General features: G+C 40.8%; 1 protein-coding gene across 2 annotated transcripts in view; it reads left to right on the top strand.

Moving 5' to 3' along the window:
* MYLK3 (myosin light chain kinase 3) overlaps positions 1-11,757 on the top strand; it is a 44,745-nt gene extending 32,988 nt beyond the window's left edge. The window contains exons 9-13 of one of the 2 annotated variants that reach the window (XM_078438545.2): positions 2,373-2,443; positions 6,912-7,040; positions 8,241-8,393; positions 9,342-9,474; positions 10,752-11,757. In XM_078438545.2, coding sequence (XP_078294671.2) covers positions 2,373-2,443; positions 6,912-7,040; positions 8,241-8,393; positions 9,342-9,474; positions 10,752-10,811 — 546 coding nt within the window. In that variant the 3' untranslated portion in view covers positions 10,812-11,757. The remainder of the gene's footprint in view (positions 1-2,372; positions 2,444-6,911; positions 7,041-8,240; positions 8,394-9,341; positions 9,475-10,751) is intronic. The other variant, XM_078438544.2, reaches the window with a different exon arrangement.
* The last annotated feature ends 1,463 nt before the right edge of the window (positions 11,758-13,220 follow it).

The raw sequence follows: 13,220 nt of genomic DNA, 5'->3' as shown, positions 1-13,220 counted from the left end.
CTTATAAAATTCTTAGAAGAACACCTAGGAGTAAATCTTTGTGACCTCAGATTATTAGGTGATGATTTCTTAGATATGACTCAAAAGAAAAAGCTAGAAAAGAAAGATAAATTAGACTTTATCAAAATTAAAAACCTTTATGCTCCAAATGATATCATGAAAGTGAAATGACAGCCCATACAATGAGAGAAATATTTCCAAACAATAGATTTGATAAGGGACTTATATCTATAATATATAAAGAACTCTTACACACCAATAATTAAAAGACAAATTAAAATGGGCACAGGATTTGAACAGACATTTATCCAATAAAGATATGCAAATGGGCAATAAGCACATGAAAAGTTCTCAACATCATCAGTCACTAGAGAAACACAAATCAAAATTGCAGTGAGATACTATGTTATATTCATTAGACCAGCTAAAATAAAAAAAAAGTGACAGACAATAAGAAGTGTTGGCTATGATGTGGAGAAATTAGAACTCTCATACATTGCTGGTAGGATTGTAAAATTGTGCATCCACTTTAGAAAACGGTTCGGCAGTTTTTAAAATGTTAAATGTAGCATCACCATATGACCTAGTCATTTTAACTCTAGGTATGTATTCAAGAGAACTGAAAACATAAGTTGACACCAAAACTTGTACATAAATGTTCTTAGCAGCATTATGCATTATAGTTCCAAAGTGAAAGCAGCTTGAATATTCACTATCAGATGAATAGATACACAAATATGGTACATCCATACAATGGAATATTATTCAGCTATGAAAAAGAATGAGGTACTGATACATACTACAACATGGATGAACCTTGAGGACATTATGCTGAGTGAAAGAAGACAGATGTAAAAGGCCAGCATTTGTATGGTCATTTATATGAAGTGTCCAGAATAGGCAAAACCACAGAAACAGAAAACATGTTAGTTCTTGCCAAGATTTAGGGGTGAGGGAGATGGAGAGTGACTGCAGATGGGTATGAGGTTTTTTTTTTTTTTTTTGATGTGATAAAAATGTTCTAAAGTTGGATAGTAAGGACTATTACATAACTCTGTGAATGTACTAAAACCCAGGGAATTTTACACTTTAAAAATGGTGAATTTTATGATATCATCATTATTATTTATATTTATTATTTATACTCCAATAATGCTGCTATAAATATTAAGTTCACTTATTTAATTTTAATTTTTTAATGTGGCTGCTGGAAAAATTTTAAATTATATATGTAGCTCACATTATATTTCTATCGGACAGTGTTTTTCCAGACCTCATGAGGAAGACATGGAAACTTTAAATCTCCTGCTCCTATCTGAGGCATTCATTGCCTAATTCCATTGCACCAATAAAACCTTCTGTTGAGAGAAATAGTACCTGACATTTGCTTTGGAATCTGTACAGTGTTTTCATGCATATTATGTGATTCAATCCTCATACCTTCCCAGGAGGAAAGCAGGAAGTGGTTATTATTCCCATTTTACTGATGGAGACACTGAGGTTTCAGGAATGGGAACAGACTCACCTAAGGCCACAGACTCAGATAAAAGACCCCTTGGCCTCAGGCACTGGGCCTTGGGTCTTCAGGGCATTTCTACCGTACACCCCATGTGTGTACACCACCCTACCCCATCCAAATTTGTTTTGCATAAGCAGCAAGCATCATTCCAGGCCTCAGAGCTGATCTGAAGGACTTAAGAGGAGAAGCATCCCAAGACCACCATCTCTACCCTGTGGGTCACAGCTGTCACCATAACATGGCAGACTGACTGACATTGAGCAGCTCTGATCTCCTTGACTGGAATTCTGAAGCTTTGGTTCCCACCCCTGAGATTCTGATGTAATTGGTTGGGGTTGGGGCCTGGACACTGGGACTTTTGAGGGATCCTCTGATAATTATAATGTGCAGCTAGGCTTTGAAACCATGACCCTGATCCAACAGTCTCAACACAAGCAGCTTGTGGGTCAAGTCTGCATCACAGAAGTGTTCTGTTTGACACCTGCACTTGGGTATATGTTTAAATTTGAGTTGTCAGTATTTAAAATCATGGATTTTTCACATAAAAATATGTATTCTGGCTTCTCTTGAGGACTGGGGAAGTTTGGCAACTGGGCCTGCGTTCCTTCATTATGACTGGTGGCTGGAGCTGCTTTTCACAGGGCAGGAGGCCACCAGTTCTCCACAGTCCACACAGTTCTTTAGTGTCTCACACCAGCCCACTTTGTTTTCATGATCTATATATCCCTGTAGGGCTGCCCTAGGCCATTTATTGTCTTGGAGGCTGGGAAACTGAGGTCTGTTGACATAAGCATGGGAGTTGACACCTTCTTAGCTGTTGGCTGAGCTAAGCAGACATCTGTTTCTTTTCCAGCCGGAGAACATACTGTGTGTCAATCAGACAGGACATCAAATTAAGATCATTGACTTTGGGCTGGCCAGAAGGTAAGGGGGTTGTGGTTTGGCACTTTGACAGAACTCCTTGGGAACTGCTTGTGGCTCTCTTGGATATGGTTACAGTTCAGATAATTTTTGAGTTTTGGGACTGACACAGAAAACTTTTTCACTGAGAGGCTGGTGGCCTTCAGTTGTACAGATAGGCCTTGTTACTACCCCAGGGGTGGCTTCATGCAGACTTTGCATGACTCTGCTTCTCCTTAAAAGGCTGTGGGATTAATTGTACTTCAAACCCCAGTGTGAGCAGAAAGGGTGGGACGGTTCAAGGAGTGCCACTGGGTGGGTGTCCTCAGATCAGTTCTATTCATCCCCCAGGCCTGGGGCCAAGATGTGCTGAGCTATGTGAGGGATCTAGCACCTTCCCTGTCAGGAAGTGAGTGGTTTAAATAGGAAGGTGCATATGTAACAGTGTAGGGTGATGTTGGGGTATGTGGTTTGGGGCCACTCAAGACTGGTTAAATCTTGGTAAAGTGATGATAACATGAAATACTTGCTGACACGGGCAGTTAGGAAGGTTAAATGAAATAATACATAGAGAGTGCAGACCCATCCTATGAAGGTGGTTAGGTTCTCAAGTTTGAGTACATAAACATCATATATAATTTAAAAAATATCTTAAAGTCCCTTAAAATGCCCAAACCCTGGTGAAGGACAGTATGTCCATAGTTTTACAAACCTGTCCAGACCAATGTATGATGAATGCCGTGCCTCTGCAGGGTTCTGGTCCCTGGCATGCACACCCAGTGGTGCAGGTTTTTAGCAATGGTAGTAACAGACCCTTCATATTGGGGAGGGAATGTCCCCCAAACCTTCAAGCATCCCTAGTCTACAAACATGGCAACAGTTGTATGCCCATCCTCCAAGACTCCTCCAGAATTCTATTTCCACCAAGAATGACATTTCTCTGGGAATCACATATTTTCTAGGTAGGTCTTCACACCACAGCTGAATTTTCTTTAAATTTAAACTCTTTAAAATTTCTCTCACCCTGATGGTCATTTTCCACAAAGAAGTTGTTTTTGCCATTTTATAGGCCTAATGGTATCTTCCGCTCCATCCACAAGGGGAAGAAAGCAAAACCTTGTCCCAGTGGAGACAGCCACTTGCCTGAGCTCAGCCTCTGATGTCCAGACCTGCCTCCCACAAATAGCATTCAAAACCATAGTGGCAATCTCCCTGGGTCAAGTGGTAAATTTACCTCTTTTCAGGGGTCAAAGATGCATTTTCAGTGCCCCCATGATGGATGGGAGGCCACAGGTAATGTCATGAGAGTAACAGTAGAGGGAAGTTCATATCGTCCTACTGTACCAAATGTACAGTACTGCTTTTCATGAACAGTGCCAAATCCCCCAACCCAAATGCTTCAAAATCACATTCAATTCATAATGTAAATAATTGTTTAATATTTTTGCAAATAATGTCTTATAAAGTTGGGATGCATCCTATACACTTGTGTGTCTTATACACTAGAGCAATGTCTCTGAATCTATTTTTTATTATCACTGCCTGGCTTCCAAAGGGACTTTTTAGACATTTCTCTCCTAATCGCCAGGCCCCTCCTCATGAAATTTAATGCTACAATTGTCCTTTGTATCTTTTTATGTTCTGTGGCCCTTTGGAAATCCAGAAACCATTGTAATAGCTAAGACTTTTTGCCCTTCCAAGAACCGGTGTTCACCCCCTTGGGGCAATATTGTCTTCATCAGGAATGTATACCCTCCCAGATGTGTATGTAGTACCCTCACAAATGCCAGATGTCCAATTGCCAAATGAGTATTTACAGTGACAAACTGTGAATTCAGAGCAAAAATTAACCAGCTGAGGCTCCTGGGTTCTGGGAAGGCTTCTCTGAGCAGCTAAAAAGGAGCGATGGACAAGGTGTTGTTATCTGGGGGCAGTAGGATACTGGTAAATGTTTAACAATCAGTTGTAGGGGTGGGCGGGATGGGAATGGGGTTTGATTTGTAACCTTTGCTAATTTTGGCTGACTTCAAACTACTAACATGACATCACTGAATACAGAGTTGGGAGGAGATGTACACAATTGACTCTCATGCACCCATGAGAAGTGGCTCCAGCACAACACTGGAGCGTGTTGGGGGTGAGGGTGAGGGTGGTTGGGGGGGATGGGAGGGTGAGGGGCTGGGGTGGTGTCAGTATAGGATGTACACTGCACATGTGCAGGGTTTCTCGGGGAAGGTAGGAGCTGGGGTGGGGATGGGGGAGGGAGATATAGTGAAGATGAGGGCATTAATAGGGAGTCCTGAATGTCATGGCTAAGAAGCTGGAACATTATACTATAGGCCACTGAGTGTTGCCTGCTGGAGAGGTGAAAAAGGCTGTAGGTCAACTTACCAAACATCAGTTAGTCAAAATCTGAGTCATCCATCCCAAACTGTCTGATAAATTCATTAACATGGTCAAAGGCATTGATGACAATAATTTTTGCTGATGAACCAGAGGCAGAGGGCAAGTTCAAGAAAATAAACATGCAGAGCCACATTTAAGAGAAGGCCACCCACATAAAACTGCTGGGCACTGGGGAAGTGCAGGTGTCTGGAACACGTGGTACTCAGGAAACCGCACTCAGCAGAGCTGTGCTGACAGAGTCACAGGCTCTGGCTATGAGGCAAAAGGAAAACATCGAAAACATCCTCAACAGTCCAGCAAACTGGCCATTGGGTGAAAGGATCATTTGGCAAATTGGGTTTTGCCAAATTGGCCTGCTTCCTCGGAAGCAGGAACAATCTGTGGGGGAATGTGCAGGTGGAGCACATTTTATATGTCACAGGAATTAAATGTTTATAAAGAGGGAGGAAAAGCCAATTTTTTCCTGTAATACAAACCATCGAAAGTAAAGTTGTATTTCTGGGTGGAGCTATTAGAAGGTACTGAGATTGTCAGTAGGGTTATGGTCATGTAGGGGGCACATACGGATGTTCAGAGGCTGTGACATCCAGCAAGAGGGACCAACATTACCCCAGGTTGGGCAGTGAGAGCCATTGGTGGGTCTAAGTAGGGTCATGTCAAGGGTCAAGGATAGGGACAGGATGGGAAGTTTACTCTTGGTCTCCAGAATGTTGCTCCAATGCTCAGACTGGAATCCAAGCCTATTTCATCAGATCTTTTGGCAGGGAAAGAAGATGCCCACCCCAAACCTTGTGACGCTGCAACTTCATAGGTGACCCTATGGTCACAGAGGGCCTTATGCTAGGAATTTGGCGAGGGGGTCTTGGTGGATATTTTGACATTTAGGCTTAGTTACTGCCACAATACTGCTGTTTAACAAATGATTCAAAACTGCAGAGGCTTAAAACAATCATTTATTCTCATCCACACTGGTGTGAATCACCAGTGGTGGTGGGGGGGTGGTGCATGATATTCTGGACCTAACTCACAGCAGCTCATGACAAGGAACCTGTAAACAGTTGTCAAAACACACCATTAATTAAAAAGTCCTCTGTTTCTGAATTTGACCACTTTTGGTACCATACCTAAGTGGAACTATATAGTATTTGGTTTTTTTGCAAATGACTTCTTTCACTTAGCATAATGTCCTGGAGGTTCACCCATGTTGTAGCATGTGTCAGAATAGCCTTGCATTTTAAGAATGAATAATATTCCACTATATTATTACCTACCACATTATTATTATGTATTTTTATCTACCACATTTTACTTATGCAGTCATCCATTGATAGACACTTACTTGGGTTACTTCCTCCATTTGGCTATTGTGAATAATGCTGCTATGAACACAGGTATATAAATATCTCCTCATGATTCTGCTTTCAATTTTTTTGGATATATACCCAGAAGCGAGATTGCTGGATCATATGGTAGTTCTACTTTTAATTTTTTGAGGAACTGCCATACTGTTCTCCACAGCAACTGCACTATTTTACATTCCCACCAGCAAGGGTTCTAACTTCCCCACACCCTAGCCAACTCTTGCTATTTTCTGATCTTTTGTTTGTTTGGTTGTTTTATAGTAGCAATGATGTGCAGTGGTATCTCATTGTGGTTTTGATTTGCATTTTCCTGATGATTTGTGATATTGAACATATTTGCTTTTTCTAATTCTTACTGTCATCTCTCCAACAATAATGGTCACACTACCAGACGGACCTCCACAGAGAGCTGCTATCCAATTTGTTTGTGTTTGCTCATGTGGTTGCATGCCAAATAAGATACACTGATCTTCTCTCCTTTTGACATTGTAACTGCTAGGAGGAAGAGGACTATGGTTTTCTGATTCTCCCTAGTGACTTAGGAAAGTCTAAAGTTGGGGCCTGGGGGTATGATGATTATCCAGAAAACCACACGTGGTGGGATGTGAGGTCCAGACAACATGGCAGACAGGAAGGGTTGGGAATGTCTAGCTCTGACCAGGAATTAGTCCCAGGAATTCTCTCAGGGCTCACTCCCATGGTCCTCTGCATCCTGTTGTCCCCAGGTACAAGCCTCGGGAGAAGCTTAAGGTGAACTTCGGCACTCCAGAGTTCCTGGCCCCAGAAGTCGTCAACTACGAATTTGTGTCCTTCCCTACAGACATGTGGAGTGTGGGGGTCATTACCTACATGCTGTGAGTGCCCAGGAGCCTGGCTCCTAGTGAGAATAGGGGCCATCTGTTTTAGTTTGGGATCCTTAGAAGCAGAGAAAATTTGAGTGTGGAGTCATTTATTTGAGAGCTGTTCCCAGGAAATGCCAACAGAGGAGTAAGGGAGTGAGATGGGAGAAGACACCAGTAAAGCATGTGTTATTGAGCACTTACCACTGTAGGCAACTGGAGTTGAATACTATCGGGGAAGTCTGGGATCCATCGTGGAACAGCCCCTCACAGTTATTCTGAGGGGGGAGGGTGTAAGGGTGTTTATACACCAACTCTTACCAGTTATTGCTTGTGAGCTGGTCCTGAGAGCATTGGTTCCTTGAAACTTCTGGGTGGATAAAGCAGCTTCCACCAGAGAAGAAGCTCTCCAGCAAGGAAATGCATGTGCTATAGTACAAGTGGGGCTGGAGTGCACCAGAGCGGTAAGGAGAGGAGATGGACAGGGCAGAACACTGTCTGATGTATCATCTAACTTGTCCCTCCTGTCCTGTGCTTCCTGTTTTCTATGGACTGAGGAAGCAGAGTTAGCATGGACTGAGAGGAGATATGTACACAGATTAAGCATCCTTGTCTCTCTGTGAATTCCCTTGGTTATTTCCTCAGAGGTCCAATCAAGTCATGCTTTGCTCCCAGATTTGTCATTATGGCATAATTGCTACCTTGTGTCCCCACACTTCGTATGTGTGTACCTCACCAGGTGGGGGAAGTCTGAGGCCCGAGGCCAGCCAGTTAGAGTGTCCTATCTCTCTACCCTCACTCTAGAGGGACCTAATGAAGCCAGTTTTCCTTTGGCCCCTGAGGCCTAGAGTAATATTTAAATGAACCAGGCTGTATCAGAGACATATTAGGATATTTTTAAATTAAGTTAACATCTATTTCATAAATGGACATATTGGATTGGGTCTCAATTTATTCTTAGGCTTCAGGCTAAGGGGAAAATAGGTAAGCATGACTGAGGATTTATTCAAATACTCTTCATGCCTCTAAATTTTTAGTCCTGCCACTTCCTCCCCTAACAGAACACACTGGACTATCTCCTGTTGAGAAGTAATAGGGGTACTTTTCTTTTGAATTCTGGTTAGAGCTGCTTGTACCTTGTAAGACCTCTATCCCGTCATTGCATGTTGGCAGATATGGCTTCTACATACTGACAGTCCTTTTTCTCCTCTGTAGACTCAGTGGTTTATCCCCATTTCTAGGGGAAACAGATGCAGAGACCATGAATTTCATTGTGAACTGTAGCTGGGAGTTTGATGCTGACACCTTTGAAGGGCTGTCAGAAGAGGCCAAGGACTTTGTTTCCCGCCTGCTGGTCAAAGAGAAGAGGTACCGTTAATTGCTTGTCATTCAGAAACCATTCTGATGGTGACCATCCATCTGGGTGCTGTGAAGATCAGGCTGGTGCTATGCTTTCTCTGGACCAGTTCTGTCCAAGATTTCTTAGTCTGCTATGGCTTTGGAACAAAAAAGGTAACAGGGAAAGAGATGAAGGAAATAAAAAAATAAACAACAGGAGCATAAAATCTAGATAGAGTTTTAAAAAGGACCACATATATAAATTAGTCCTCGGTAAGTTATCAAGTAATCACTTTAATAGATTAATGTTGAAAAAAGGTTGAGATATGCAGATGTTATTCCCCAGAATAAGAGCCAGAAAACCTCATTTGTTGATAATGAAGACCTACTTAGTTTTCAGCAGGCATATCAAAGTCATGGGTTGAACCATGGAGTTTTCTGATACTCAGAGACTCAGACATAAAGAAATAATGGCAAATGACCCAGGGTGAGGCCCAAGAGTCTGAGCTCTGAGACAGCCCATAGTTCCCTGGCCTTTACTATTTTGTTCTTCTGATTGTGAAAAGTTATGAGAGGTAAAATATTTCTAATTCAAATGAACAAAAAGGACATCATTCTCTGGAAGGAGAGACAAGCTTTTTTCAAGACTTATGTTCTTTTTCTTCTTAAGAGCAATTCCAGGCCCACCTGGCCTTCCTACTTCCTGCCTCAATTTCCCAGCTCTTTCTGGAGGAGGTGATTAATCACTGTGATACATTCCCTCTGTAGAAGGCAGGGAACATTTTTGTTGATGACTTTCTTTTACTTTTAAGGAAGGGAATTTTAGACATGAGGAGTTCCTTTTTAGTTTGTGGCATGAATCTGCTTGAATGATTAATCGATTCACTGATTAACACTTCCTACCCAGCTGAACCAATTTCTGGAAAACCAGAAAAGGCAACCCTAACTAAAAGTTTCAACCTCTGTTTGATTTCACAGCTGCAGAATGAGTGCCACGCAGTGCCTGAAACATGAGTGGTTGAATAATTTGCCTGCCAAAGCTTCAAAATCCAAAGTTTGTCTCAAATCCCAATTATTACTGCAGAAATACATGGCTCAGAGGAAATGGAAGGTATCTGTTTTGTTTGTTTTTTTAAGGTAGCATTTGTCTTTTTAATGTGTCTTTTGAAAGAAATGTTGCTAAGTTTTAACTTACATTTTCATTCTAAATAGATTATTTGGGAGGGAAAAAAAAGTCTCTTATATCAAAACCTGTGATCTTGATTAAAGAATGCCACAGACCAAAACCAACTGGTATAAAGGTGGCATTTAGTTCATACTTATATGGACAATTGAAAGGACAGAATAAAGTTTGAGCATATGTTCTCAGTAACAGTAGTAGGGAAGTGCTTGGAACTTACTGCCTGAAGCTTGAGATCTGACTCCTCCACATTTCAGAAAGAGGGGCTGGGAAAGCCCTATTAGGTTTTAAAAGCTTCATAATTTTGTTTACAACAGAACCCTTGGGTATCATGGATATAAAAAGAAAAATTGCCTTCCAGGAAAAGTGGCTTTCCAACATTTTGTTATCAACTCAGATCCTCACTAAAAAACAAAAATAAAAGCCTTTACCTAGAGAGCCAGTATATAAAAATATGTATACATACACACACATATGAAACAAAAACATCCAGCCTTTGCTAAACAGAGTGAAATACACTCTGATATTTTCTGTTCTATGGTATTTGGTTTCATTAAAAAAAAGTGCTGTTCATAACCCACCAATTTGACTTCATGACCCACTGGTGGGTTTTTTTTTTAATATATGAAATTTATTGTCAAATTGGTTTCCATACAATACCCAGTGCTCATCCCAGAAGATGCCCTCTTCAATGCCCATCACCTCCCCTCCCCTCCCTCCCACCCCCTATCAACCCTCAGTTTGTTCTCAGTTTTTAAGTGTCTCTTATGCTTTGGCTCTCTCCCACTCTAACCTCTTTTTTTTTTTTTTCCTTCCCCTCCCCCATGGGTTTCTGTTAAGTTTCTCAGGATCCACATAAGAGTGAAAACATATGGTATCTGTCTTTCTCTGTATGGCTTATTTCACTTAGCATCACACTCTCCAGTTCACTGGTGAATTTTGAATCACAATTTGAAAAATCCCATTCCAGTGGGCTCCATTTTTCACAAGAAGAGGGTATATTTTCTCACTTCATAACTTGCTCCCAAATGCTCCAGAGTCATGGGGCTGTTCTACTGGAATTTTGCCACCAACTTGTTTTCCCCATTAGATTCTCAGTTTTGAACAAACCCAAGTGGCTAAACTTGTTTAAGTCCTTTTATTTCTTCTTAAAACAATTGGTCTAAAAATATACTTTTTATCCTTTTCTCCCCCTCTTTAACACCAAGAAACATTTCTACGTGGTGACTGCTGCCAACAGGCTAAGGAAATTTCCAACTTGTCCCTAATTCTCAACTCGGCTGCTCCCATGGGCCCAGAAGTTATGGACTGGTGGTGAAGTGAGACTCAAGATTTTTAATAATCCAGTCTTGTAATGATATTGATTTCATCTTTTTTGTAAAGAAAGGTTATGGCTGTTGCCTTCCTTGTGGGTGAAAAGTGGCTGTAAGAAAAGTGACCCGACCTTTTTTTTTCTGCCTTGTAAGATCATACTAAGTTGAAATGCTGTGTTTACTTCTCAAGTACACCTACTTTTGGTGATAAGTGTAGGCATGCTTTAGGTAGGTAGGAAAGCTTCTACTTTGTATATGTCAAATTTAAAGTCTAAGCTTACTCTGATTAGAGAACTCAGTAGACTGTTACACAGGGGTATGTTATGCAGCATTATCTCCTCCAGTACAAAGAATTCCTAGAATTTTGATTTGCTCAAGTGTGAGCTGACATTTTATTGTACTACCCTGTTCTTGTGGAAAGCAATGTAGATTTAGGGGTAGTGATCCTCAAATTTGTTTTAACTTGTGCTCTGTTTTGGGAATCAAACCATGCATCCTTTAATATTCTTTGAAACTTCAAAATATACCATATCACCTGTCATGGCTAAATCAGAACAATGATCATTTTGAATGTGCTTTTTAAATCCATACACATCTCCACCCTCTCCTAAGTGGTCCTATTCTGGCACTGGTAGTCTCACTTCTGAACTCCCTTCCTCAGTTATGGATTTACGGTCTAGGAAGTCTGGACACTGATATGCAATATGTAAAAGAGATATAAGAGTGTAAAATGATTTTCAGTCTTCTGAGAGAAACGCAGAATGATACATCATGAGACAATAAACTGCTGTTCTACTGCTTTATGGATATACCACTTTTAATGTTGTCATTTAACTAACTTATAAAATGATTAACAAGAAGTACTTTATTATTTGAAAGTAAAGAATGCTTTTAATTTCCTCACTTATAACCTGATTTTTGTGCTATTCCCATGAACTTCTCAAGTCAGCAGTTTTTGTTCTGTTTTTTTTTTTAAGTTTATGTATTTATTTTGAGAGAGAGAGAGAGAGAGTGAGAGAGAGAGAGAGTGCCTTGGAGGGGCAGAAAGAGAGCGAGAGAATCCCAAGCAGGCTCCATGCCACCAGCACAGAGCCCTACGCAGGGCTTGAACTCACGAACTGTGAGATCATGATTTGAGCCAAACCAAGAGTCAGATGTGCAAATGACTGAGCCACCCAAGTGCCCCTCGGGTCAGCAGTTTTAATAGGAGTAGTTACTTTTATTTATTTATTTTTATTTTTTAATTTTTGAAAGAGAGATAGCACAAGCACAGGAGAGGGGCAGAGGGAGGGATGGAAGGAATCTCAGGCAGGCTCCATGTTCAGTGTGGAGCCTGATGCGGGGCTCAATCCCGTGACCCTATGATCATGACCTGAGCCGAAATCAAGAGTTGTAGGCTCAAATGACTGAGCCACTCAAGAGCCCCAGGAGTACTTACTTTAGTTTTTAATTAGCCATGCAACAGTTTCACATGCTTTCAGGATTTTTGTCCAAATGAAGAACCCCCCTTTACCAGTTTTTGGCAGAGGAAACGGGTGTGGGGAGGGAGGCAGAAAGAGGTGAGGTGAAACCTGCTGCTGCAGTTCTCAAATTGTAACTTTCCTTGGAAGGCTAACTCTTGTCAGGAACTAAGATTTTCAGTACCAGCATATCTAGGCCTGCCAAGCTGGCCTAGTGAATGAACATCAGAAGAGATGGCTGCTGGAAACCTCCCTTTTGTAGGAGAATACAGTGATTTGGTAAAATACCTTATTTTAAATCAAGAGTTATTCTGTGGAAAGGTTTTATGAGGGCAGCCTCCAGAAGGAGCCACAGAGGTTATCTTACAGTTCTGTCAGGTACGGTGAGTCTTAAGTTCTTTGGGACTTCAGACTCTTGGTGCTATGAATCTTCTTCCCAGATAAATGTAGTTACCTTGGTCTAGAGTAGCACTGTCAGAAATATATGAGCCATATACATAATTTTAAAATTTTGAATAGCTCCTCTAAAAAAACCTGGTGAAATTAATTTTAATAATTTAACACAGTAAGTCAAAAATGTTATTTCAATTTATAATCAACATTAAAAACTATTAATGAGGTATTTTCTATGCTTTTTCTCACACAGAATCCCCAAAATCTGGAGTGTATTTTACACTTAAAATACATTTCAATTCAGATACTAGGTTTTCATCAGATGTGCTTAGTTTGGATTTAGATTTCATGAAACTTACTATGGAAAAATATAATCAGATACTCAAGTTGTTCGAAACACCTTAAATGTTTTCTGGTAGATATCCACTTTTACATTTAATTTAAATTAAATAAAGATAGAAATTCAGTCCTATAGTTGCATTAGCCATATTTTAAGTGCTTAATAGCCACA

The sequence above is a fragment of the Panthera onca genome, chromosome E2, assembly GCF_046562875.1.
Source record: "Panthera onca isolate mPanOnc1 chromosome E2, mPanOnc1 haplotype 2, whole genome shotgun sequence".
Lineage (NCBI taxonomy): Eukaryota > Metazoa > Chordata > Mammalia > Carnivora > Felidae > Panthera > Panthera onca.
This window is presented reverse-complemented; position numbering and strand designations above follow the sequence as displayed.